Source organism: Lethenteron reissneri, chromosome 19, assembly GCF_015708825.2.
Source record: "Lethenteron reissneri isolate LAM-NWPU_2019-01 chromosome 19, ASM1570882v1, whole genome shotgun sequence".
Classification (NCBI taxonomy): Eukaryota; Metazoa; Chordata; class Hyperoartia; order Petromyzontiformes; family Petromyzontidae; genus Lethenteron; species Lethenteron reissneri.
Genome location: NC_083797.1, coordinates 1,678,278 through 1,704,253, shown reverse-complemented (window position 1 = coordinate 1,704,253; position 25,976 = coordinate 1,678,278). Strand labels below are relative to the sequence as shown.

At 55.6% G+C, this 25,976-nt stretch overlaps 3 protein-coding genes across 3 annotated transcripts in view; 2 read left to right on the top strand and 1 right to left on the bottom strand.

Moving 5' to 3' along the window:
* Positions 1 to 15,737, top strand: part of LOC133344087 (kinesin-like protein KIF13A) — a 41,604-nt gene extending 25,867 nt beyond the window's left edge. The window contains 20 exon segments of the mRNA XM_061554036.1: positions 1,294 to 1,443; positions 1,882 to 2,040; positions 2,728 to 2,754; positions 2,756 to 2,914; positions 3,535 to 3,692; positions 4,218 to 4,350; positions 4,946 to 5,092; positions 5,846 to 5,884; positions 6,562 to 6,661; positions 7,394 to 7,520; positions 8,466 to 8,521; positions 9,595 to 9,719; positions 10,443 to 10,619; positions 11,252 to 11,344; positions 11,695 to 11,877; positions 12,071 to 12,148; positions 12,434 to 12,490; positions 13,253 to 13,501; positions 13,647 to 13,724; positions 14,337 to 15,737. Of these exon segments, the coding sequence (XP_061410020.1) occupies positions 1,294 to 1,443; positions 1,882 to 2,040; positions 2,728 to 2,754; positions 2,756 to 2,914; positions 3,535 to 3,692; positions 4,218 to 4,350; positions 4,946 to 5,092; positions 5,846 to 5,884; positions 6,562 to 6,661; positions 7,394 to 7,520; positions 8,466 to 8,521; positions 9,595 to 9,719; positions 10,443 to 10,619; positions 11,252 to 11,344; positions 11,695 to 11,877; positions 12,071 to 12,148; positions 12,434 to 12,490; positions 13,253 to 13,501; positions 13,647 to 13,724; positions 14,337 to 15,410 (3,369 nt within the window). The 3' untranslated portion in view covers positions 15,411 to 15,737.
* Positions 15,738 to 20,061: 4,324 nt separating this feature from the next.
* On the top strand, positions 20,062 to 24,575 carry RPLP1 (ribosomal protein lateral stalk subunit P1). The gene is made up of 4 exons (XM_061554129.1): positions 20,062 to 20,272; positions 21,678 to 21,752; positions 23,571 to 23,676; positions 24,449 to 24,575. The coding sequence occupies exons 1-4, from the start codon at positions 20,201 to 20,203 to the stop codon at positions 24,532 to 24,534; spliced, it is 339 nt and encodes a 112-aa protein (XP_061410113.1). The 5' UTR covers positions 20,062 to 20,200; the 3' UTR covers positions 24,535 to 24,575.
* A 349-nt stretch (positions 24,576 to 24,924) lies between these two features.
* The window catches only part of LOC133344092 (focal adhesion kinase 1-like), a 36,081-nt gene continuing 35,029 nt past the window's right edge, over positions 24,925 to 25,976 (bottom strand). Inside the window, exon 29 of the mRNA XM_061554046.1 lies at positions 24,925 to 25,493. Coding sequence (XP_061410030.1) covers positions 25,272 to 25,493 — 222 coding nt within the window. The 3' untranslated portion in view covers positions 24,925 to 25,271. The remainder of the gene's footprint in view (positions 25,494 to 25,976) is intronic.

Here is a 25,976-nt window from a genome sequence, read left to right as displayed (position 1 = left end):
GCGACCTGGCCACAAATGATAGCTTCAACGAGGTGGCTTGCCATGTGGAAATTGATAGCAGCCAAATTGATAGCGGCCGAATAAACGCGTGTTGGTATTTAAAAATGTGGAGGGGAAAACCGGAGGACCCGGAGATAAATCCACGCGACCACGGTGAGAGAGACCGCAAAACTCCAAATATACAGCAGGCATCGGAGTCGGGATCGAGCCCACGACCTCCTGTATACCAGGCGAGGTAGTTAACATATCACCACCGCGCGGACACTGACGATCGGTTTGTTGAGAGGCGGCGGCGTGGCCCAGCGGTGTTGGCTTTTACTGCTTTATTGCAGAGGGTTCACGGTTTTGAATCCGGCCGGCCGCCCTGGTTAATACCGTGCTGAGGATTAACTGTAAAGTACTACCACGCGCCCGTCGCTTCGCTCGTGGGTGGACGTAAACATTTTTTTTGCCAAATATGAATGAATTCACCTAAAATCGATCAACATGGACCCCCTCACCTCCTCCACTGCAGACTCTGTCTGTGGAACACAATGGGTTTCTTCGTGATGATTTTCTGTCCTTTTTCTTATTTGGCTTATTTGTCCTTTTTATTATTCATTTATTTTTACTGCGACATGTTGCGTATGTCGGAGAAGCAGCGGTGTTTTTTTGTTGTTGATGAAACCCGATTTAAGAGCTTCTTGACTCTAAATAAACTACTAACACTCTTGCTTTATACGAACTGCACAGATAGCAACCTTTTATTTACTTATTATTAATTATTTGTACAAATGATTCCACCATCGGTTACAGTTTGACCACGTGTCTCGCTGGCTGCTGCTGTTGTCGCCGTGGCACTGATCCTGTACAACTCTTGCCGTGGTGAGTGTGTGTTGCAAGCGCCACCCCGAGGTCAGCCCTGTGTGTGTTGGTCACACTGCCCCGCTCTATGTCACCCTTGCCCCAGTCCTGCTGTGCTGTGCGTCTCATCGTGTGTGTTCGCGTGGGGAGCAGCGTTGCAGTGGTTAGCGCACTGCACTACGAACCCGGCGACCCGGGTTTGATCTCCGCTTACGACCAATAACTGAATATCGGAACCGGCCCTGGGGCCTCGCCTAGGTCGACTCGGCCTCAAATGAGTACCTGGTGCGGTGTGTAAACATCACTAGGGAGACAAAGGCGGCCGGGGCGTGGTGCTGGCCACCCTTGTGTGCCGTACCAGCCTTCGTAGGTGCTCGCGAACAGGCACTTGTCCCTTCCAGGCTATTAAGGCTACACGGGGGATCTTTGTCTTTGGTGTACCGTGTGCAGGAGGGAGCCGGCTGGGGCCGTCAAGCCGACCCGTTTTTCGAGGCCCAGGAGAACCAGAAGCTGATCGGCGTGGCCAACGTGTTCCTGGAGTGCCTGTACCACGACGTGACGCTGCAGTATGCGGCGCCCATCATCAGCCAGCAGGGCGAGGTGAGCGAGCGCCGCCTCGTCTCCTGTGCACACGTGGAGAGCGGCAGGGCAAGTGGAGAGCGGCAGGGCAAGTGGCTCGCTCGCTGCGCTGCGAAGCCGGCGGCGGCCCGCATTCGATTCCCACTCACGACCAACGTCCGTGATGTCTGAACCGGTCCTGGGCCTTTCCCCGGGCGACTCGGCCTTCAACGCGCACCTCGTGCGGAGTGTAAACATCGGCACTGCGGAGATAAAGGCGGCCGGGGGGCGTTGTGGGCCCACAGACCCCCACGTGCGCCTTGCCGGCCTTCGTAGATGCTCGCTAACAGCACTTGACCCCACCACAGTCCTTTAAAGGCCACACACTGGATCGTTGTCTTTGTGTGTGACTGTGCGTGTGTGACTGTGTGTATGTGACTGTGCATGTGCGTGTGCGCATGCGTGTGTGCGCACGTACAGGTGGCCGGGCGCCTGCACGTGGAGCTGGAGCGCGTGGGGGGGGCCGTGCCCGACCGGTTTGGGGGCGGCGAGGAGGGGGGCTCGGAGAACTCGAGCGAGAGCGGAGTGTGCGACGAGTGCGAGGGGGACGGGAGCCCCCCACGCCGCCTCATCTGCAGGGTGAGCGGCCCCCCCCATCCCCCCCCCTCCCATCCCACATTTCGGCACTCTCCGTGAGCAATGGGATCGTAATGTTATTTATGTAATAGAATCAGGAATCTGAATATTTATTTATCCTGGAGGAATCCAATGAACTATAAAGCTTTTTTCACAGATGTCCAGTAACGCTGTGTGTGTGTAATGCTGTTTGTAACATCTTGTAAACCTTGCAGATATGTGTGACATCGTTGTGTGTGTTTGTATGTTTATATTTACTTGTGTATGCGTCACGCGACTGTGTGTGTGTGTGTGATGTGACTGTGTGTCTGGCATGGCATGTGCGTGACGTGGCCCTCAATGTGTCTGACACGGCTGTGTGACGTGGCACCTGGGTCTATTCCATGACCATTGACACGTCACGTCGCCTCAAAGTGTTGCAGACTAAGTGGCCTGGCTTGTGCCAGGTTGTCTAGCGGTTGTTATTGTTGAGTACCTGGTGCGGTGTGTACGTATCGCCACGAAGGAGAGACAAAGGCGACCGGGCGTGGTGTTGGCCACCCACCCCCTCATGTGCCGTGTTAGCCTTCATGTTTGCTTCTCACTAACAGCACTTTGCCCCAACAGTGTGTTAAGGCTATACGGGGATCTTTGTTTGTGCTTAACAAGATTGTGCGCTTCCGTCACACGGCTCTTGCGTGTGACCATCAGGTGAAGATCCGCGAGGCTACGGGGCTGCCCCCAGGCTCTCACCAACTTCGTCTTCTGCCAGTACTGGCTCTGGGACCACCCCGAGGCCACGGTCGTGCCGCCCGCGCTGGGCCCCGACTCGCGCTCCCCCTCCACCCCCACGGCCCCCTCGGCCCCCTCCTGTTCCGTCAAGTTCGGCCACTGCAAGGTGAGCGATGCGGGGCGGTCACACGGCATCCGGAGCGGAGCTCTGTGATTGTTTAAGTAATCAATCACTCTGGCAATTATGGGGTTTAATCACTTGGCAGAGCAGATAACACCAACAAGGTTGCAACACATGTGCCGCTGGACAGGAGGTGATGGGTGGGACTTGCTGACCTCAGCGGTATCGCTGGGCGTAGGCTTCATGGAAGGTGATTTTCCTGCCTTCGGGAGTGGCCACTATTTTATAGTGACCCTGAGGAGTCAACCACTGTGTGTGTGTCTTGTTTCTGGGGCGGGGTTGGGGAGCAGTGGTGTAGTGGTTAGCACACCACACGACGAACATGTGGCGACTTTTGTTCAATTGCCGCTCACGGCCAACATCGGTGACGAATATCTAAACCGGTCCTGGGCTTGCGGTAGGTCAACTCAACCCTTAAATTAGTACTTGGTGCAGTGTGTAAAAACATCAGCACTGGGGAGACAAAGGTGGGCGGGCGGGCGTGGTGCTGACCGCCCTTCCCAACGTTTGCTGTGCCAGCCGTCATAGGTGCTCGCTAACAGCACTCTCCCCAACAGTCTGTTAATGGCTACACAAGGGGGATCTTTTGTCGTCGGTGTTGTCAGGAGTTTGTGGTGAATGTGACGGAGGACTTCCTGGAGTTCATGATGGACGGGGCCCTCTCCGTGGAGGTGTGGGGTCACATGCACGGGGGTGCGGCCGGCTCGCGACCGCCCTGGGAGTTCACCACGCTGCAGGCCAAGACGCGCTCACTGCGTGACCGGTACGCACACAACGATGAAGATCCCAGCAGACCGTTGGGGCGAGGTGCTTTTAGCGAAGCAGCTATAAAGGCCGGCAACGGCGCGCTAGGAGTTGGGTGGCCAGCATCACGGCCGGCCGTCTTTGGCTCCCCAGTGGCGATGTTTACACACAGCGCCAGTTGACCTCTGAGAGGCTCCAAGCCTGGTTCAGAAATTCGTCGCCAAGTTTGGCCATGAGCGGTAATCGAACTTGGGTCGCTCAGTTCTCAGCAGAGTGCGCTAACCATGACACTACCATTCCCCACGTACGGGGACGCACGCACGCACGTTATGTTTAGAAACATCTTTGTTTCACGTTTTAAATGTGACCGCAACTGCAGAACCTGTACAGAGCATGTTTAATTAATGGAGAAGCAGTTTGTCACTGGCAGGAGGGGCCAAAAGGGAAGCGCTCAAGCGTGGGGCCTGGATGGTTGCGGGCAATGAGGGCAGCAGAGCGGAACGAGCGACCTGCCGCTGAGCGAAGGTTTGTTTTCATTTTGCAGGTGGGGGGAGGTGACGCGCAAGCTGGAGCTGTGGGTTGAGATTCAGGAGCTGAACGAGGAGGGGGAGTACTCGCCCGTGGAGGTGACGCAGGCCCGCGACGTGCACACGGGAGGCGTGTACCAGCTGAGACAGGTGCGAGCGGGCTGCACGCACCCAACCTCGCACGCACGAGCAGATGCCGCTCCACACGCACATTGTGTCCGGTCCTCACTCTCCTCCAGCACCGGCCAGACCCCGAGCGACGAGAGCAGAAGCCGCCGTACAGCCCGAACGCACGGCCACCACGCGCCCAAGCAGCTTCTGTTTGGCTGCTTAGAGGGGTCTAAACGGGCATGGCACAAGCTGAAGAAGAGATGGGTTGATGTGGTACGGAAGGACGCGGAGCTGATTGGACTTGCCGATGGCTGGTACCTGCGGCGTTGAGATCCGCCCCTAACGAGGAGGCTCGTGAAGGATCCTCCTGGGCAGTTGGAGCCACGCTCGCAACAACGAGCAGAGCGCCATTGTGGATAAAACGCAGCAAGTTGGCACGGTAGGGAGCACAGCTGCTGCATCTGCTAGTCATCTCAGTCAGTCGACCAATAACACCGGGGTCTGTCCCTTGACCTCCTGCCAACGACGCGTAGCTTGACACCTCCGCCGTTTCGACTGTCGCGATTGGCCGGCGCCACCGCCGACGGACGCCGCCGTTGCCGACGCCGCGCGTCGTCTGCGTGCGCGCGTGCAGGGCCAGTCGCGCCGCGTGCAGGTGAGCGTGCGGGGGGTGCAGCAGTCGGGGACCCTGCCCATCGTCCCCGAGGAGGTGCTCTCCATCGCCGTTGGCGGCATCACCGCCCGTTGCAGTCGCCTCCAGCGACCCCTCGACTCGTACCAGGCGAGTGGCACCCGCCACCGGCAGGGTGCCGAGGCTCCACCCAGCTGATGCGGGGGTGGAGGGGGGGGGACAGACATACTGAACCTCATGGTGGGACCCCGGGGTCCCTTAAGCCCCCGGCTCTCGCGTAAATTGCGTTGCGACGTCATTTTATGCCTGTTGAAAGTGAACGATACGGCAATCTATTCCTCTCGACGAGCTCTACACGATGCGTTAATCGAAGTTTAAAAGTTTAGTTTCTTGTGCGCATTCGTCCTCTCTGCGCTTGGATGACACAGCAACAGAATGATCCGCGCCAGGTGGGTCGTGGTGTTTATTTGCGCGGTGGGACGGAGTCGCCAGAAATTAATTACGATTTTGACTTACGTTTATTCGGCACCCCGAGGTCCCGCCATAAGGTTCATTTCCGAAAGCGTGCACACACGCACACTCGTGCATTTAACAAACACAAACATACGTGCACACGGGCACATACAACACAGGCGCGTGAACTTGTACACACACAAGCACAAAGACAAAGATCCCCGCGTATAGCCTTAGCAGACTGTTGGGCAAGTGCTGTTAGCGAGCACCCAAATGCACACACGCATGCACAGATGTGGGCCAAATTTGCACGCTCACGCACACCTGCACACACCTGCGCACACCTGCACACCTGTACACACCATCGCGCTCGTGGTTTTCCATCGCAGCTCCCCTAATGCAGTTGTTCTCTTTTTGTGTCGTCGTAACTCGCGTGCCGTCCCCTGCCAGAGTGAGGAGGGAGATCCCAAGGAGTTGGATAGTTACCAGGTATCGCGTCGGTCGTCGCCCCCCACCCCTGCACCCCCGCATGGTGTCCCCGGTGCTCGTGAGCACGCAGAGCCGCGGAGACCCCGAATGAAGTCGAGCCGCTGGCACCGCACGCGCCCACTAACAGCGCTCGCTCACACCCACCTTGCACGAGCATGTGCGTGCCCGTGCGTGCCCGCCCGCCCGCCCCGCGCGAGCTTGCGCTACCACGCGCGGCCTTGCGCTACCGCGTGCGGCCGCGGCCTAACAAGCGCCCTGCTCGCCGCGCGCCATCGTGAGTCGTGCCCTCGCTCGCACCGATTGTTGCTTCGCAGACCCGATTGAAATTAAAGCGCACGCCGGTGGATTTTTTTTTTTATTAACAGGCAACCACTCACTCGGATCCTTCCACGCGCACAGCAGAGCGAATGTTTAACGTGCCTGCTGACCCTCTCACCCCGTACCCCCCCACTCCCCGGCCCCCTCTCCCCACCACCCTCCCCGCCGTGCGGCATGATGCCGCTGCTCCTGCCTGACCCGTCCGTGTCGGTGCCCCGTGCGCGCCGCCCGGATCCGTCACGATTCTAGGACCGGGCGCGCCGCCGCCGCCGCCGTGTCTGTCGCTGCGGCGAGTCGCTCGTCCCGCCGGCGTCACGTTACTCCCCCTCCCACCCCCCACCCCTCACCCCACCCTCCAGGAGGAGGATCTCAGCTACCTGAGAGAGCGCTGGACCGAGGCCCTCATGAAGCGCAAAGAGTACATGGGCGCGCAGATGCGGCGCGTCATCGACAAGCCAGGTGGGTGTGCGCGAGCAGAGCGGAGTGGTTGGGAGGAGGGCCGGGACTCGCCAAGATCAATCTGGCCTAATATAAGTACCTGGTGCGGTGTGTAAGCATTAGCACTGGGGGAGACAAAGGTGGCCGGGCGTGTTCCTGGCCACACCCACCTCCCTGTGCTCCAGACCGGCCTTCATGAGATAGAATTTTAATTATGATTGGGACTCTTTTTTTAGGGTGGTCCTGCTTTGAGTTTTATTTTTATTTTATGTTTCCAGCCAAATTGAGTTCGTTTTAATTGATTTAATTTGTTACACGGATGATCCCGTTCAGCCAGTTTTCCCAGCTATCTATTTGTGGTGCCGTGAGCAAAGCAGCAACAAAAAGACAATTTGTTTACACATGCAGTGGGAGGAATACCCGGAGAAGACCTCGCGCAAGGTGGCAACACTCTATCCCCATACGGATGAAAACAGATGGCGATTAGTCAGCTTGCTAGACCGCCTTCTCCTGGCGTCTCAGGTTATGGCTCCTCCTCGACCCCTGCGGGGAGTTCCACAGCCACCTGTACCGTGATCCACCAACCATCGCTGCTGCTGCTGCTGCCTCCACAGCGCTTGATCACAGGCGGCCACGTGCGGCAGCGTAGCCACCACCGCCACCGTCCGACGTGTAGGTGCTTGTGAACGGCACTCGATACGGCAGTGGGTCTTTGTCTTAACCCTTTGCCGTGGGGGTGCTTGCGGGCGGCAGACAAATGCGCCGGGGACGAGGAGCGGGAGGTGCGGCTCGTCGACCAGTGGGTGAGCCTCACCGAGGAGCGCAACGCGGTGCTCGTACCGTCTCCGGGCAGTGGCATCCCAGGGGCGCCCGCTGACTGGTAACGACGACCCCCCCCCCCTCCCCCCCTCTTTCCCCTTTTCCTTCACTTCCCATAAAAATGCCGTGCTCCCGAATCGTTATCCCTACGCCGGTCGGGCAGTGAGCCCACCTCTGTCCCCTTCTCCTGCCTCGTGAGCACCGCGGAATATCCGTGACCCCCTCTTATCGCTCGCGCTTTGTGCCGCACCCTTGTTAATAAACACAAAAGCAACGGCAGTGTCGGTGCGCGTATGTGTGCGTCTGCGCGTGTATGTGTGCGTCTGCGCGTGTGTACATGTGCGCGCACGCCTCTGTACGGAGAGCAGTGGTACGGTGGTGAACGCTCGGCGCTACGAACCCGGCGACCCGAATTTGATTCCCGGCTAACACCAGTGGCGAATATCTAAATCGGTCCTGGACCTCAGCTAGGTCGACTCGGCCTTGAATTGGTACCTGGTGTGGTGTGTAAACATCAGCACCGGGGAGGCAACGGTGGCCGGGCGTCGTCCTGGCTACATCACCGCCTCGTGAGCCGTGCCGGCCTGCACAGGTTGCCCCAAAAGTCTATTGAAGGCTATACGGGGATCTTTGTTGTGTACATGTGTGCATGTGCGTGCATGTGCATTGACACACAGATTCTCACGCACTTGCATATGCTCTCACCTGTGCGCGCCTGTGCGAATTGTCGGCGTGTACATGCACGCAGTAGCATGGTGGTTCACGCACTGCACTGCCAGCCACGGCTAAAATGAAGTGCGGGTGACATCTGAACCCGTCATGTGCCTTCGCTAGCTTGACACGACCTTCAATGGTGCAAGGTAGAAACGCCTGGCTGTGGCTCCGACCACACCGCCTCCTGGTGTGTCACGCCAGCCTGAAAGAGGGCTCGCTAGAACAGCGCATGCCCTCAGTGGTCTTTAAGAAGGGCTACGTGGGGGATCTTTGTCTTCTTGTGTTTGTGCAGGACCCCCCCGCCTGGTATGGAGAAACACATCCCAGTGCTCTTCCTCGATCTCAACGGTGAGGGGCGACCCTCTGTATGGGGTGGGGGGGGGGTGCGGTGTTGTAGGGAGGGGGTACGAGGGGGGGTGCACTGGGGCTCTCCACTTCCCTCCAATGTTACTGCCTTGGCCCCAAGCTTGGCTGTGTGCGTGCACCTGCTTGTGCGTATTAACTACCTCGCCTGGTCTACAGGAGGTCGTGGATTCGATCCCGACCCTGACGCCTGCTGCATATTTGGAATTGCGGTGTCTCTCTCTCTCTGTCTCTCCCCATGGTCACGTGGACTTTTCTCCGGGTCCTCCGGGTTTTCCCTCCACATTTAGACTCGACATCACACGTTTAGAGTATTTGGCTACTATAAATGTCCACATGATAAGCCACTTTGTTGAGCTATCATTTGTGGCCAGGTCGCTTCTGAAAAAGATCTGAATAACTCAGTGGGCCTTACCTGGTAAAATAAAAAATTGTTTAGTAGTAGTTTTTAAATAGTGTGTGGGGAACAGTGGTTAGCGCGCTGCGCTACGAACTCCGGGGATCCGAGTTCGATTCCCGCTCACAACTATCACCAGGGACGATTATCTGAACCGGTGCTGGGCCTCCCCAAGGTCGACTCGGCCTCAAATGATTACCTGGTGCGGAGTGTAAATATCGCCACTGGGGAGATGAAGACGGCCGGACGTGGTGCTGGCCACCCACTCCCTCGTGTGTCATGCTGGCCTTCATAGATGCTCGCTAACAGCACTTGCCCCAACAGTCTGTTAAAGGCTATACGGGGGATCTTTGTCTTGTCATAAATGCGAACGTTCTGAAACATGTGCCGTGTGTGTGCCTGTGTGGTGGGTGTCTGTGTGTGTGTGCCTGTGTGGTGGGTGTCTGTGTGTGTGTGCCTGTGTGGTGGGTGTGTGTGTGTGTGTGTGCCTGTGTGGTGGGTGTCTGTGTGTGTGTGCCTGTGTGGTGGGTGTGTGTGTGTGTGCGCATGTCTTTGCCTGTTTCCGCTCGCGTGTGTGTAAGGACTTCATGTGTGTGTGTGTGTCAATGTGTATGCTCTGATACGCGTACTGTGCTTGCCTGCTTGCGTGCGTGCGGTGTAGCGGAGGACCTGAGCTCGCAGGAGCTGTTGACCGGGCGCTACGCGGCCGGAACCAACTCCATTCTGCCCAAAGAGCTCGGCAGCCCCTTCTACTGCCTGCCCATCGTGCGGCACTCGGACAGCCAGGTGAGCTGCTCGTACACGGTGACACAGTGACACACTGGCACACACAGAAACACGGGTACACACGAGTACACACGGGTACACACTGGTGTACAGGTACACACGGATACACACGGATACACATTGGCGTACAGGTACACACGGGGACACACGGGCTACACATTGACACACAGGTACACACGGGTACACACGGATACACACTGGCACACAGGTACACACCGACACACTGACACACGAAACACACAGGCAGATTGGGCAACTACTGTTAGCAAGCACCTAATGAAGACCGGCACGGTGCACGAGGGGGTGGGTCACCAGCACCACGCCTGACCGCTTTTGTTTCCCTAGTGGCGATGTTTATACGTCGCACCAGGTACTCATTTGAGGCTGAGTCGACCCTTGGGGAGCTCCAGGTCCGGTTGAGATGATCATCACTGGTATTGGTGGCCGTGAGCGGGATTCGATCTTGGCTCAACGGGTTTGTGGTGCAGCACGCTAACCGCTGCCAATGTATGTACGTTGAACGTCTTTCGCACCGCATGTAGCCAACTGTGCTAGTCGAAAGGTTCGGGGGATGGACAACAAACTAAAATGCCACAAGGGCACACACACACAGACGCGCCTACGCATAAACCAACACGCGCACACGTACACACACACACGCGCACACACACACCGTCCTCTGGAGGCACCTGTCCCCACGCGCCACCGTGCCGGCTGCCCCAGGTGTGCGCCGTGGCCTCGTGGGACTCGTCGCTGCACGACTCGCCGCACCTCAACAAGATCACCGCGGCAACGGAGCGCATCTACCTCATCGCCAAGGCGACCGTGCAACTGAGCCACCCCGCCGCCATGGAGATGGTGCTGCGCAAGCGCGTGTGCGTGTGCGTCTACAACAAGCAGGCGAGTGCGTGCGCGTCGAGTGCGCGCGCGCGCGTGCGTGCGTGCGTCTGTGTGCTTCTACAACAGTGGTGGCTGTGCTGGACGTGGTTTGCGATCCAGCACTGTTGGAGGAAGCAACAAGGGTTGGTGGATCACCACGCAGATGTTGTGGAACTCCCTTCCCGTGGGCGTCGAGGAGTTGCCAGGAGAAGGCAGTACAGCAAGTGGACTCATCGCTGTCTATTTCCATCCCTATGGGGATCGAGTGTTGTCCCCTTGCACCCCTGGGTTTGCTCTGGGTGCCTCCGGTTTCCTCCCACGTGTGTAATAAGCTCTCATTAATTGGCTGAAAACATCCTTAAATTAACAACCCAATGCAGGATCCTGCTGAAAAAGAGTAAATCAGTCAACCCATGGCATCTGGGTCTGTCCCCTGACTTCCTGCCAGCGAGCCTTCGACACTTCACGTGGCCTCAGTGCACCTAGCCTGGCACAAGCACTGTAGTGGCAAATGGTGGCTGTTGTCATTAACTGTATTTGTGCATCTATAGACAGTGCGTGTGTGTGTGTGCGTATAGATTGCGTGTGCGTTTGTACAGACAGCGCATGGGGGGAGATGCTGATGTTGCTTTGCGCTGCGCTTGATTCATCAGAGTTTCACGCAGAGCCTCAAGCGGAGGATGTCGTCACGGATTAGCCAGCGCAGCACAGGGGTTACTTACGAGATCGTGTCCAACATTCCCACGGTAGTTCCCGCGCTCCACACACCGCACCGCCACATACCGCACAAGTGTTCACCCCATACCTGTCAACCCCTTATCAGTGCCCTACCTTATTACAGACCAACTCAGACCTTCTTGGTCACCCCCTGCCCCTTATAAATCTCAACGTTCATCCTACAAAGTCCCATCACAAGGGAGAAACACACCAAAGAAAATGTTGCCCGTATTTAAACGGCTGTATCGCCGTATGGACCTGCAAACTCAATTTCCCGTGCAAGAATTACGGGTAAACCGTTGTGGGTTGACAGCCATGCCACCCGTGCCAGCGTTGCCCTGCGCGCGTTCACCCGTGCGCATGTCTCGGCCTGCGCCAGGCGTCGGAGGAGCCCGAGGAGCGGGAGACGCTGGCGCTGATGGCGGCGCGGGGCGGCGAGGGGGCCGGCGCGGGGGAGGAGGGGGACGAGGAGCCGTGGGGGGGAGGGGACGGCTACATGGAGACGTACGCACGCGGGGTGCTGGGCGTGGAGAGCATCCTGGGCCTCGACCGCCTCCGACAGGTGCGGCGGCCGCCCTCCCCCGCGGAAGAGCGCAGCCCCTCGCTCCAACCGTAGCGCTCACACGAACCGGAACATTACCTCCAACAATAACCATAGCTCTGACTGGAACACTGACCATAGCACCGATGAGTGCCAGTGGCTCGGTGCTGGAGGGAGCAGGAAGTGACTTGTACTCGGCGTGTCGTGTGTGCAGGAGGTGGTCGTCAGGGAGAGTTTGGCCGCCAAGGGCCGACCCAGCCGTAGGAGTAGCAGCAGCAGCAACATGCAGCGGGTGAGTGGGATACACGCACACAGAGAGACATGCACAACACACACAGAGACACACACACACAGAGACATACACACACTCACACACGGAGACATACACACACTCAACACACGGAGACATACACACACACAGGGACATGCCTACTCACGATGTCACACGCTCGCCCACACACGTGCGCACACATCCATCTAAATTTGTGATGGCCTTCAATCCGAGTCCCGTGTGCCAACGCATCGCGCTGTCTGTGCCCTGCGCTCCCTGCCCGTGTTGGCGTCGCTCGCAATGCAGCTGTCGAGTGGCAGTCGGATGGATCTGAGTGGCGGCTGTGAGGAGGACGACAGCAAGGTATGGGTATCGGTCTGCTGAGTGCAAGCACAGGCGTGCACGTTCACGTGTGTGTGTCTGTCCGTGTGGAAATGGGGAGCGAAAGTGTATTGGTTGGCGCCCTACGCTACGAACCTAGCGACCCGGGTTCGAATCCCGCTCACGGCCATCAACACCAGCGACAATTATCTGAGCCCGTCCTGGGCCTCCCCTAATTCGACTCAGCCTCAAATTAGTACCTGGTGCAGTGTGTAAACATCTCCACTAGGGAGACAAAGGCGGCCGGGCGTGGTGTTGGCCACCCACCCCCTCGTGTGCCATGCCGGCCTTAATAGGTGCTGCTCGCTAACAGCACTTACCCCAACAGTCTGTGAAGGCTATACGGGGTTCTTTTTTTTTGTCCGTTTGGATAGGATTGCACTACACGGTAATGCCAGGGGGGGGCATCTCCAGTGGCGTAGCGTGGGTGGCATGGGCCCCGGTGCAAGGAATGAAATGAGACCCTTCTGTACAAACAGGGCACCGTACAGTAGAATGTATATTTTATATTTTTTAAATCAACTCTAGAGTATCCAAAATAATTTCCCTGCTCTTAGCAGCACGGTGCCCGGAACGGACCTCTCTGGCCCGTGGGCCCTGGTGCAGCTGCACTGCCTACACAGTCAATAGCTACGCCGCTGTACTTCCCCTCTTGACGGACGCGACGTTACGCGCGTTTTCCTGTGCGTCTGTACACGTGTGAGCGTGTTCACGCGACGGTGTGTGCGTGCGTTTTCCCGCAAGTTGCAGCTGCACTGGGACAGCTTCCAGGACATTTCGAGGGCCGCGCGGGGTCACGACCCCCCCACCACGGCCGCCACGGCCGCCCCGGCCTTCGACTCCGCGCCCCCCACGGAGCCCCCTCCGCCAGCGCCACGCCCCCCGGCGCCGCCGCCGCCGCCGCCCCCGCGGCTGATGAAGGCGCTGATGCCGACGCGGCAGCTCCGCTTGTCGGAGCGACCCCGCGAGGCGCGGCCGCTGCTGGGGCCACAGGTGACGGCGAGGAGCAAGGAGCGTCGCGCGGGGGCCCTCTAGGACCTAGGCAACCGCAGGCCCGGCCCCGTGTGCTCTCACCTGGCCCCGACCTCTCCACACCCTAACCCGACCCCAATGTGTGCTAACCCGTGCTGTGTTCCAGGACCCGTGTGTGTGCGCCATTGAACCATGCCTCGGCATAAGCCCTAACGACAGCCCTCCGCCCGCCTCCGACCAGCAGGTGTAACAACAACTTACACCTGTGTGTGTGTGCGTGTGTGCGTGCGTGCATGCGTGCTTTGCCTGCATGAACCCACCCACCTGCTTGTCTATCTGGTTGCCTGGTTGTTCTGTCTCCCACATTCCTACTTGTTGCTTGGTTGCCTGTCTCCCCGCATGCCGACCTGCCTCACCGCTCGCTGGGTTATCGGTCTAATCTGGTGCCTGACTGGGGATCTCAGGATTCACGATCCCCTCTTGTCCGTGTCTCGCACGGCGACTGCCGCACGTTAACCGCATCTCAAACTAGCCATGCCAATCATGGGATTTGACGCGGTCTGCCTTGGCTTCCTGCGCCTGTGATTGACAGATCTGCCCTGGGCGTGGCTCCGCTGTGGCCCTGCTCTCGGCTCTCACCGAGCCAGGGACGCTTTGTGCCGGATCCGTTTGCCGTCCGATCTCGCGCGCAATCGCGCTCTCGCCTGCTTTGAGCTCGCACCGGTGCTCCGATGCCCATGACTTGGGGTGTTGACACGCGTGTGATTCGCGCGGGGGGGGGGGGGGCGGGGGTCTTTACGTCCGCGTGTGCTTCGGCACCGGTGGCGTTGTCCTTATTCGCGGTTGGTCTGAGCAGCTTCGGGACTCGTCCGAATCCGAGTCCGAGGAGGAGGAGGAGGAGAACGAGCTGGGTCCTGCTACGACCATCGCCACGTCGGGAGCCCCGGGACCCGCGGCGTCGCCCGCGCCGCCACCAAGTACTCCGCCCCCAGGAGGAGGAGGAGGAGGGGAATTCTCTGAGTTCGTCGGCTTCTCAGCCGGCGGCGGCGGCTCGGGCGCGGCCGCCTTTGACGCGGCCGCGCTGGGAGGCCCCGCGGCGGGGCCGGCGGCCGTGTCGCGCAGCCCCACCGCCAGCAGCCTCTCCTCCAGCGGCTACTTCTCCCACAGCACGTCCAGCGCCACGCTGTGCGACGGTGCCGCGGGGGCGCCGGAGCTCGCGGGGTCGGAGGTCGCCGACCCCAGAAGAGAGGCGACCGAGGCCTCTCGAGACGACGACGAGGACGGAGGAGGAGGAGGAGGGCGTTGTTCTCGCTCCAGCAGGGAGGATGGCCTGCCCGCGGTGCCCGAGGCGGGCACAGAGGGGAGCTGCACATGCGACGCGCGTGACCGACCTGTGCCCTGCAGGGCAACTGGGGAGCAGCAGCAGCAGCAGGAGGGGTGCGACCACCACCACCGGCGGCGACAGCAGTGCGACGACGGAGCCCGAAGCGCCAGTAAGGACGGCGAAAACAACGTGGGAGATTGCGACGACACGGACGCCGAGAGCGACGTCGAGGACTGTAGCGACCACGGCGACGTCGCCGAGAGAACTGAGCCGCGAGGGGAGGGGCCCCCCCTGGGGCAGGGGACCGAGGGGAAAGAGCCGGGGGACGAGGAATGTGCGGCGGCAACGCCACCGCCGCCGCCGCCCTCCCCCGTGGCGAGGCTCCCCTCGCCTCCCCCGGCTCCCCGAGTCCACAAGAGGGCGCCGCCCGCACCGGCGGCGGCTGCGGCGAACCCCAGGAGCCGGCGCGGTGCGGCACGACCCCCCGGCACGCGGGCCCGAGGGGCGGCCGCCCCGCTCCCCGGCGGCAGCGGGGCGAGGTCCGCGGGACGAGCGGGGGACGGCGCCGGCGGCGGCGCCGATATCCGGCGCTCGCGGGTCACCTGAGCTCTCGCGCCGCCTCGGCCGTGCCGGTCGCCCGCCGATTTTGCGGCGCGAGCGTGTGGAGGAGTATTACCAAATCATCAAAAGGGGTTCCCCCTGGGTTGAAGGAACCACAACGGTTGAGTGTTACACCGCAATGCCATCAAGAGTGCTCGTACGCAGCACAGGCGGGAGGGGCGGGGGGGTGGGAAATGCGTTTTACTACACCGTTTACCACGCGTTTTACTATATGTGTTTTACTCTGCGTTTTACTACACTAACAAAACTGAAGCTTTTTAATAACGGAGGTCTCGTCGCACTGCCCGCGAGGCCCCAGCTCGCACTGCCCTGCGTCCATGTGCCTTGAGCCGCGGAGTGACGCTCACAAAGCCACCATGTAGGGTTTGCCTACCGGGGCTCTCTAAAGACACCCTGCCTGGGGGCGCCATACCGTGGCAAGCTGGGTCTGTAGAGAGTAGCTACCGGTAGTTAAGGGACCACAGACGGTGGTAGCTGGGTTGCTGTAGACAGTGGTCACTGCCTGGAGCCCGTAGCGTGGCTCCCCTGGAGCTGTAGAGGGTGGTGACGAGCGGATGTTGGGAGAGAAGCTGCCAGAAGCTGTCGATCAGGGGCGAGGAACCCACCAGCCCTCTGGCCCGCGACTTCATTGCTTCCATCGGCCCTCAAACCGATGGCTGTCGCATCGCTGCACCAAACATCTTAGCTGCACTAATCGGCACCACAGAGAGGAGTGATTTTCGACCTGCCAACACCGTGTTTATAATCGTGGCACGCACAGTCGCTTCTCGTCACCGCAAGGTCAGGCGGCCCTCTTGCGGAGACAGCAGTGGCCGAGGGGTACGCTCCGTTACTGTGGCGGCCCCCGGTAAGGAAAGTGTCCCCCCACCCCTGGTGTGTAGAGGGAGTAAGCAAAACCAGGGACTGCTGTTGCGAAATCTCCGGATCCTTGGGGAACAAACCGACACTCGTGCCTGGTGGGGTGAATGATCGCCCGGTGGTGATTTCCCCGATGTTAATGTAAAGTATAAAGTATTTAAAACAAAAAAGAAAGCCAATATATCGAGTGGAAAAGATGCACTGAGCCGAGCGTGCCTTGCCCTTTGTTTGTACACCTCCTTCGGAGAAGGCCGGGTTTAGGCGCCGCTGTCACGGTTGAAATGCATTTTCTGGAGAATAATTACGGAGCATTACCATCACTGCTGTTGTTGTGGCGTCGTTTTTTTTATTCAACACTTTCAAACTGAGGGTGAAAGTGTGAAAGCATTAGCTCTGTACGTCTGGCTGTTTGCCCGTCTGTGTGTCAATCTTATCTGTAGCAGAGGGGAGCCGTGTGATAATCCATCTAAAGTTTATCCTATATAGATACAATTTTAATATAAAATGGCCTTGCGATCAAGGTCTTGCCTGATCTGGCCATATTGAAAAAATGGCCTGTCCAAAATTTGGCAATTAAAAAATGCAGCGCTAAAATAGATCCTCGGCCACCGCCTTGTGACTCACTTCCCCGGGACGCGTGATGTCATCTTGTGTGGCTCGGAAAGTAAAATTATTGGGAACTGAACGTCTCCGAGGACAACCGTGTGTGGGATAGCGTTCAGAATCTTGTTCCTGTTACAACGAAACAGCCCCAGACGTTCACCCCTGGGATGGGGGGTGGGGGGGAGGCTTACCGACATCAGCCCCCCCCTCCTCCCCACCAGGACAACAGCTTGATCTGTGACAGTCTCGGATCGTGGCTTTGGTCTTCGTCGCACTCTACGCGCACCTATCACTCGCCACGAATGCATGCTCGCGCGTCACCATCCATCCATCCATCGTTTTCAATCCACGTGCATTACACACTGGATGGTAACGCTACGTAAGCCTATGATGACCAAATCACCCGCAATGTGATCTTGGAATCTCAGTTCAAACCTCAGTCACATCACGTCAAAGACGAAGGTCCCCCGTATAGCCTTAACAGTCTGTTGGGGCAAGTGCTGTAAGTGAGCACCTATGAAGGCCGGCACGGCACACGAGGGGGTGGGTGGCCAGCATCCCGCCCGACCGCATTTATCTCCCCAGTGGCGATGTTTACTACACGCCGCACCAGGTAATCATTTGAGGCTGAGTCGACCTAGGGGAGAACCCAGGACCGGTTCAGATAATCATCACTGGTGTTGGCCGTGAGCGGGAAGCGAACTCTGGTTGTCGGGTTCGTAGCGCAGCGTGCTAACCGCTGCGCCACCGCTCCCAGCGCATGCACTCCATAGCTACGCAGCTGCAGTCACATTATTTAGCCTCCCTTCTTATTCTTCTTGCTTACCCAGGAAAGCTTCACCGAGTCTCAAGTCTCTGTCTTTTTAAGAGAGAGGGCCCCTTATACTGGTAGGAACGAAGTGAACCAGCCTACAATAGATTATATCGTCCGTCCGATGTCCGATGAGGTGTAGCAACATCGCCCCCTACTGCAAGCACTTGGCAGGACCCTACAAAAACTTTTAGAGTCAGTGAGGCTTTCCTGGCTTAACAAGTGTAACATTCCCTTATAATTCCCTGAGATAGTTTTTAATTATTAATTAAAACATTTTAATTAAAAATTAACTCACAGCGACCTAAAGCCTACAGCTAGGCCTAAAGCCTAGAACTAGGCCTCAAACTCTCCCTTCGTATCGTACCCCCGCGTGTGTGAAAGGGAGTTAATATTCAACAATGTTACATTCCCTGATGTTTTTAAATAGAAACATTTACATTTAAAGCTTTTACATTAATAATTAAAACATTTAAATAAAAAAATAACTCACAGCGGCCTAAAGCCTACAGCTAGGCCTAAAGCCTAGAACTAGGCCTCAAACTCTCCCTTCGTATCGTACCCCCGCCATTTCATTTTATTATAGCCATTAATTTGTTCGTTCCTACCAGCCCACCCCGCAGGGACCTGTTCATTTTACAAAACTGGTGACATTTCACTTCAACGGGCTCTCTACACACACACACCGATCTCGGGTGGCAGACTGGCGCATTGGCAACACTTTATTTTTACCTACGTGACTTTTCCGAAAAACCCTAAGAGAATGCATTTATAATCAGAGCATGTGTGTTTGCATGTTCACCACAAGTACGTGTGCTTAATGCAGATATGATTCCTTGCAAAATGTTTCTATTTGGTGTTTGAACATCTTAACAGCTCATGTTTTCATATTCTTGAAATCAAAATTTAAAACCTCCTGTTTTATTGCCAGAAAGGGTAAAACCTCCTCTTAGTTTTTCACGCTCTACTGTCAGCCAGCCTGTGGTGGCTTTTTTGTCTTCAGAAACTCGTGGATATCCGTTGTCGACGACCAACAAGGTAGGAAACACGCACACCGCGAATTGTGTAACGCCTTCCAAACTCTGCCATCGTTATTGCTGTTAAAGGCCAGCATCATCGTCGTCATTTCCTTCCCCGTGTATCCCGTGGGTTCTGTTGCTTCTCCGATTTCCGAGGGCTCCATTGCCAAGCCCAATTAAAACGTCGCTCCTCTTCCCGTCCGTTCTTGCGAGAAACATTTCCATTCGCATCGTTGTAGGATTCCCCGTGCAGGTGATTCTCTCTGGTCGCATTGGACGCATCTGAGCAGCCAGCCTCACAGCCCGGGCAATTCAGTGAGAGACAAAGGGGATGTCCATAAATGACGTCACGCACCTGGGGGGGGGGCGGGTCAGACCTTTGTGACGAGGGGGGGTTTGAGAAATGTGACGTCACATCAAAATCCGCAATTTTAAATAAATATAGACAACACGTTCTACTTCATTAAATTGACTTTTTAATAAATGTTTTCTCCTACAACATCAGAGTGCAGCGCCACATTAAATACGCACGACAATGACAATAGTTTAAAGGGATTTGAAGCATGTTTTATATTTTTTTTGGGGGGGGGGCAGAGTTTTGTGACGTCATATTTGAGGGAGGGTGGGGTTGGGTGGGGGATGGGTGGGGTGGGGCTGGATGGGGAGGGTGGGGCTGGGTGGGGCTGGGTGGGGGGTGGGAGGGGTGGGGCTGGGTGGGGAGGGGCTGGTCACCCCGTGGTGCCCTTATAAAACTCAACGTTTAACCTACTCACGCCGGCTTGTGCCCGCCCTCACAGTCGGCAATATTTGCGGAATACACCACGCCGCCGTTGACCCTGGCCATTGACCGAGCAACCCAACGTTCCTACCAGCTCCCTCAGCAGGAATGTGTTTTAATTTAGTTGTAATTTTTTATTTATTTTAATTTTTTACCTACGTGACTTTACCTAAAAAAACTACAATCATGTGGTTTGTCATCCAATTATTAAGTGTAGGTTGAATTTGTAGGCGTGAATTCGTGTAAATTAATTGCTTGCAGTATGCTAGATATTTGACAAGCATAAGGAAGCATCATCCACGGAAGTGCGGCTTCGACAGGATCTCCATATTCTTTGGTTCTTTCGGTAAAGTCACGTAGATAGAAAATAAAATATTAAATACTAAAACAAAAATTATTAAATGTAACCCCACCTCTCCCCATCCACAACCCCTCAGGTAAGATGGCGGCTTCTTTCTCACGCGCGCGCGTGGACGTCTTTGCCCCGCCCACACACGCGACCTCGACCAATGAGCGTCGCCGCCGCTCCCCCACCCCCCTCGCGCCTACTAGTCTCGCGACCGGCGACGTCACTTCCTCTCCCACCGCGAGCGCGACCCGACAAGACGCGAGCAGCGCTTCGCCGCCGCCGTCGCCGCACAATCCGAGCCCAATCCTCCTCGACCGTGCGCCATCCGAACCCCGGCAACGCATCCCGCGCAGCGCCATGGCCTCCGTATCCGAACTCGCGTGTATTTACAGCGCTCTCATCCTCCACGATGACGAAGTCGCCATCACGGTGAGCGGCCGAGGTTGAGGCCTAAGGCGGCAAACATGGCGCTTAAGGAGGGGAAGGGGGGGGCTGATCGGGTATGGATTTGATTGTGATGAGGGTAAAATAAATACAAGTGATTTGGGAGTGTGTTTGGTTGTGGGTGAAGTATTTATATGAGGGTAGTGATGGGAGAAGTTTGGTGGTAATAGTGGAGGCGGTGATCGCGGTTGGAACTCGTGATGGTGTTGGCGGGTTCGCTGTAGTCGGTGATGTGGCGTTTGGGTGATGGGCGAGGTGGTGAGGAATCGGATGTTAGTGGTGATGATGGTCATAGGGTTGGAGGTGGTGGTGTCGATGAGAGGGGAAGGTTGGCGATGACTGTGGTAGTACTATACCGCCTGTGTGGTGGTACTATACCGCCTGTGTGGTGGTACTGGCGTGTGTAGGTGTTAAGTTATCTGGTGTTGGGCGATGTGATGGTGATGTGGGTGGTTGTGGTGATGGTGGTTGGCTTGTCTCGTCCACTGCGCACACGGAGCCGGTTGCGTGCCTTCTAACTCTGCCATGGGGCACGTGAGTAACACGTGGAGTCTTAAGCCGGTCCTGGGCCTTCGCTAGGTCAACCCAGCCTCAATTGGGTACCCGGCGAAAGTGCACGCGGTTAACACCGGGGGAGACAAAGGCGGAGTGCTGGCCACAACGAGTCTTGTGCAAGCCAATGGGTTTAACTCGAATCGGGCCTCCTGTTGATGCAGCCGAAACCCACGTGGTTCTCCGTGGAGGCCGGTCGTCTCAAAACGCCTCGAGTGGCACTGTTTTAAAACTCTGTGCCTCCGATCTTAACTCCATAGAACAAAAGTGTAGAACGCATGTCCCCGGGGCCCATGCCGTTGTATTCGTGACTTTAACTTATGCCAGTGGTCACATTAAAGCCGCGGGAATCTTGGGCGCACTGGTTTGGTACTAGAATGGCCTATGTTTGGTCTGGCAAAACACCGGTATGTACGGTAATTGTGGCAAACTCATGTCACTTATGTCACATTGCTAAGGCAGGGTGCAAGTTGTGCGGTCCGCCCTCCAAAGTTGTTTGAAAGTGTTGCTCTTCGGCCCCTCGTAAGGAAAATGTTTCCCCACCTCCCTGGTTGTAGAATATGGAGTTTCTTCTTGGACTCCAGAGTAGCCACCCTGGTGTCGGGACAGCCGTGCACTGCTGTCGCCTTGACCCATGACTACGATTGTGTTTGCGGGATAACGCGATGGCGTAGGGTGAACATCACGTGTACGCACGAGCACACCACGTTTACGCAATACGGCAAATTAGGCGTGAACACCACGTGTGAACGATACTGCAGAGCACGCGTGGACACCGCGTGTGTGCTGTTTGAGATCGTGAATGTGAACGCCCTCGTGTGTTCTCACCTCTCTGTAGGAAGACAAGATCAACGCGCTGATCAAGGCAGCTGGAGTCACAGTGGAGCCATTCTGGCCCGGACTCTTCGCCAAGGTGAGTGGTGCATGGGTGAGAGGTGCTGAGGGTGAGAGGTGTGTGAGTGGTGCAGGGGGGGGGGGGGGTGAGCTGCGCATGGGATCAGTAGTGTAGGGGGTTGTGCAGTTAAAACACCACGAAAAAAACGAATTAACAGGTTTGAATTTACAGATTACTACCATTGATATATAAAGTGTTTGAATGCGTTTCACTTTAATGGAATTGATTGGCCTACAAATGGAAATTTGGGCGAGTGTAAGATTTACACTAAAACCTCTTTGGGAGCCCATGTGGTGCTGGGGTATATCCGGTTACTCAACTTGATGTGCAATTAACTCCACTCACTTAAATGTAATCCACTTTCCAATACTTTTGTGGAATTTTACCTTCTACAACAGTCTCTTTAATTGCTGTAATTTTAAATATGTATTGCACAACAACAATGTTAAACCGTTGCATACATGGATTTTGTAAAAAAAAAAAAATTATTTCTTGAAAACGATACTGCACAATTAAATATTAACATGGACCATCTATATATGACACTTTCCAACAATGCATTTGCACTCGGCAGTTTTTGGCGAATGATAACGGTCACCGTGTTTGCACCGGTAAGACCACAGGGCTCGGATGGGGCGCCTCTGCCCAGGACGAGAGCGCCGCACGCCGTGGCGAGAGTGGCCAGGATGCCTAAGGAGGGGGCCCTCTTAATTTATCCGCAAATCTTGGGCATCTCTTTGATCAATTTGGCCGATTTTAAACTAAAATTTTTTTATATTTTACCAGGTGAAGCCCACTGAGCTATATAGCCCTTTTTCATAAGCGACCTGGACACCAATGATAGCTCAACGAAGTGGCTTATCATTTCGAAATTTATAGCAGCCAAATACTCTAAATGCATGTTGATTCTAAAAGTGGAAGAAAAACTAGAGGACCCAGAGATAAATCCACTCGACTACTTGGGAAAGACATGCAAACTCCAAATATACGCCATCAGGTTTGGTTCGTATTTCCATTTTTACAAGCGTTATAGTGCCACCACCCACCCCTGTTATTGACGGATGGACAGAGATTTTACATGGCCACTTTCAGTGTTGTGGTTGGTGTTAGAAAACCAGAGAAGGGTTACCGGTTGAACAGCACATGTTCAACGATTGCATCAGTCAACTATGTGGTAGGCTTGATCACGCTGGTCAGCAAGGGTTTGTAACCTAAGGATTGTTGACCCCGATTTCTCAAGCGATTATCAAGCACGCTATAAAACTGAAAGTAACAACTAAAATCATAACCACTCATAACTGCACTCAGCTCCTGCGTGTGCAATCAACCACCCACACATAACTGAACCACTCACGGGCACCTCACCGAGATGTTGACTTCCTCACCTGGTATGCAGGAGGTTGTGGGTTCCATCTCGACCCTGACGCCTATATATTTGGAGTTTGCCTGTTCTCCTCGTAGCGGCATGTATTTTTGTCAGGGTCTTTCGTTTTTACGCTCCACATTTATAAACATACGTTCAGAGTATTTGACTGCAATAAGTTTCCACATAAGCCACTTCATCGAGCTATCGTTTGTGGCCAGGTCGCTTCGGTAAAATAGCTAATAGCTCAGTGGGCCTTACTTGATAACATAAAAATAGTATAGTTAAAAATATAGTTTAGTTTTATCAGCCTTTGGGTCCAGAGCTGGGCGGTACTGCACATAAGGTGTCTAATATTCATGGCGTGCGGTTTAGTGACGCATGGATGATGTTTGTAAGTATTGATGTTGCCTGTGTGGTGTGTTGGTGGTGGTGCATGTTAGTCATGGTGTTGATGACGTGTGCTTGTGCAGGCACTGGGCTCCATTGACCTGGGCAGCCTCATCTGCAACGTGGGGGCCGGAGGCGCAGCGCCAGCAGCGTCCGCGGGAGGGGCTCCAGCCAGCGGCCCAGCACCAGGTAACCACGCGTGCGTGGAGAGTGGTGATGCATTGGTTGGTACACTGCAACCAAGACTTTTTAAATCTCACTAGCCCTAGACCTAGCTGATATTAATCCCTGACTGCATCACAGTGCCAGAAAACTAGTTAATCTAGGGATAACATCTGTGGCACATGATTCCTCCCAATGCCTCCTTGACATTTGTAAATTTTATATAACCAATTGTTAATGCCACTTCTTGTGGAAAGACTTCTATTCGAGGGAGCTCTGGAGAGTATTTTGGCCTCTTTTCACATTCGGAATAGGTAGGAGTACACCCCACCCACCACACATCATGTGCCCACTGTGGTGTTCCCAATTATCTCTAGAATACAATGTCCAGTGCGCTAACCATTGGACACCATGGCAGTCTCCCACCTTGAGTTAACTCGGCCTTAAATAAATAGCTGGTGTAGAGCATATCAGACATGAGCAGACACAGCTTATGCGCGATGCTGGCAGCTTCAGTATGCCTTGCCAGCCTTAGTCATGCACTGCCAAGTTGTGTTTCCGGACTGGGCTCTCCCCATTAATCTAAGTCTGCCAATGATCGGTTCAATTATTCGATTAATATGAATACACAAATAGAAGTCGCATAATGAGGCAGGGACCTCGTATTATCAACTTTTAAAAGTAGTCGATTACTATTAGTCCATTAACGTACTGATCTTCCCACTCCTATAATTTTTATATGTACAAGTGTGCACGTGTTCATTCATGGTTGTGTGTGTGCACGTGTGTCCACAAACAGCTGCAGAAAAGAAAGAGGAGGAGAAAAAGAAGGACGAGTCGGACGAAGAGGAAGACGACGACATGGGTTTCGGACTGTTTGACTAGGCCTCTGATTCGGTTGGCAATAAAATCGTTGCGATAACAAAGCTGTGCTGCGTGGTGCCCTGTTAGAATATGTTGAGTGTTGTAATGTATAGGCTCTGGTGGATTTGATCCATCGGTCAGAATATTTAGCCTGGAGGAATTCAATGAGCTATGAAGCTCTTTGAATGCGTTCAGGAATGTGGGGTGTTCGAATGTGTGGTGCTGTGATGGACTTTATGATACTTATAGGATGTGTGGTGAAGCGTTAGATTGTGTGCCAGTGGTGGGTTACACTGATATCGCCTCTGTGGTGTTAGGCTGGTGCTGTGTGAGAATGCATGTGGTCTATTGAACGTGTTGATAGCACGTGTGCTGTGGTGCTAAAGACATTTGGTAGAAACACGAATCATAGATTACGAGATTTTAATAAGAACAGTGTACACAACGAGACTCGTGCAGATGCCTCTGACGCCACCAATAAGACTCCTTTTGGCTGGGGCCGGGGGGAGGGAGTCAGGGAATTGTTTTCAGGCACCCATGAGATTGTGGAAGGGGTTAATCGGGGACCAGGCAAGAGGGGTCTCGGGGTGGTGTTTCGCTGCCCTCTAACGGTGTGGCAGAGGCTTGTGCTGCTGGCAGTAGTTTAGCCATGGGCTGATGAGACATTTTCCTTTTTAAGGCCGTTCCACCAGCTCGACAAAGTGCTACTTGGGTTGGGCACTGTGCCCGCTCCACCTTGGCCCAGGCGTTGGCACGGTTCAGAGGGGCGCCTGGCTCGTTGGGGTGGGGGGCACGGTCCCTCGCGCCTGGTCCACGGTATCGAGCAGGGCCTTGGCGTCGATGGCCAGCACATGGGCGTGGTTCAGCAGGGGCTTGCGTAGCCCCTGCGCCACCGTGGTGTCCGCGTACTGCTGGGCCGTGCGCAGGCTGCTGATGAGGCGGCCCAGGTCGGCGTTCAGTAGCCGCTCCCCCATCTCCACCTGGGGGGGGGGGGCGAGTACGTGCGAAGACTGGAAGGTAGTTACAGCCTGAACAGGCCGGGGGCAAGTGGTGGTTTAGCGAGTGCCTATGGAAGGCAGGATGCGGCGCGCGAAGGGGTGGGTAGCCAACACCACGACCGGCCGCCTTGATTTCCCAAGTGACGACGCATCGTACCAGGTACTCGAGACTGAGACGACCGAGGGGAGGCCCAGGACCGGTTCTGAATTATTCATCACGGTCGTTGGACATGAGCGGAAAGCGTTACAGGCACCTACCATAGGGGAGTGCCGGATTAAGCTAGTGCAGGGCCTGTAGCATGTTATAAAGGGGCCCTACATTTAAAAAAAAAAGATTAAAACACATGTTTAACTTGCACAGTAAAGTAATTGTATTTTTAATTTGCTCTACAGCCAGATAATACGACAAATTGCTAACCTTGAACACCCAGTCGTTCATAAAAGTTGAAGGCGGTATAGTACTAT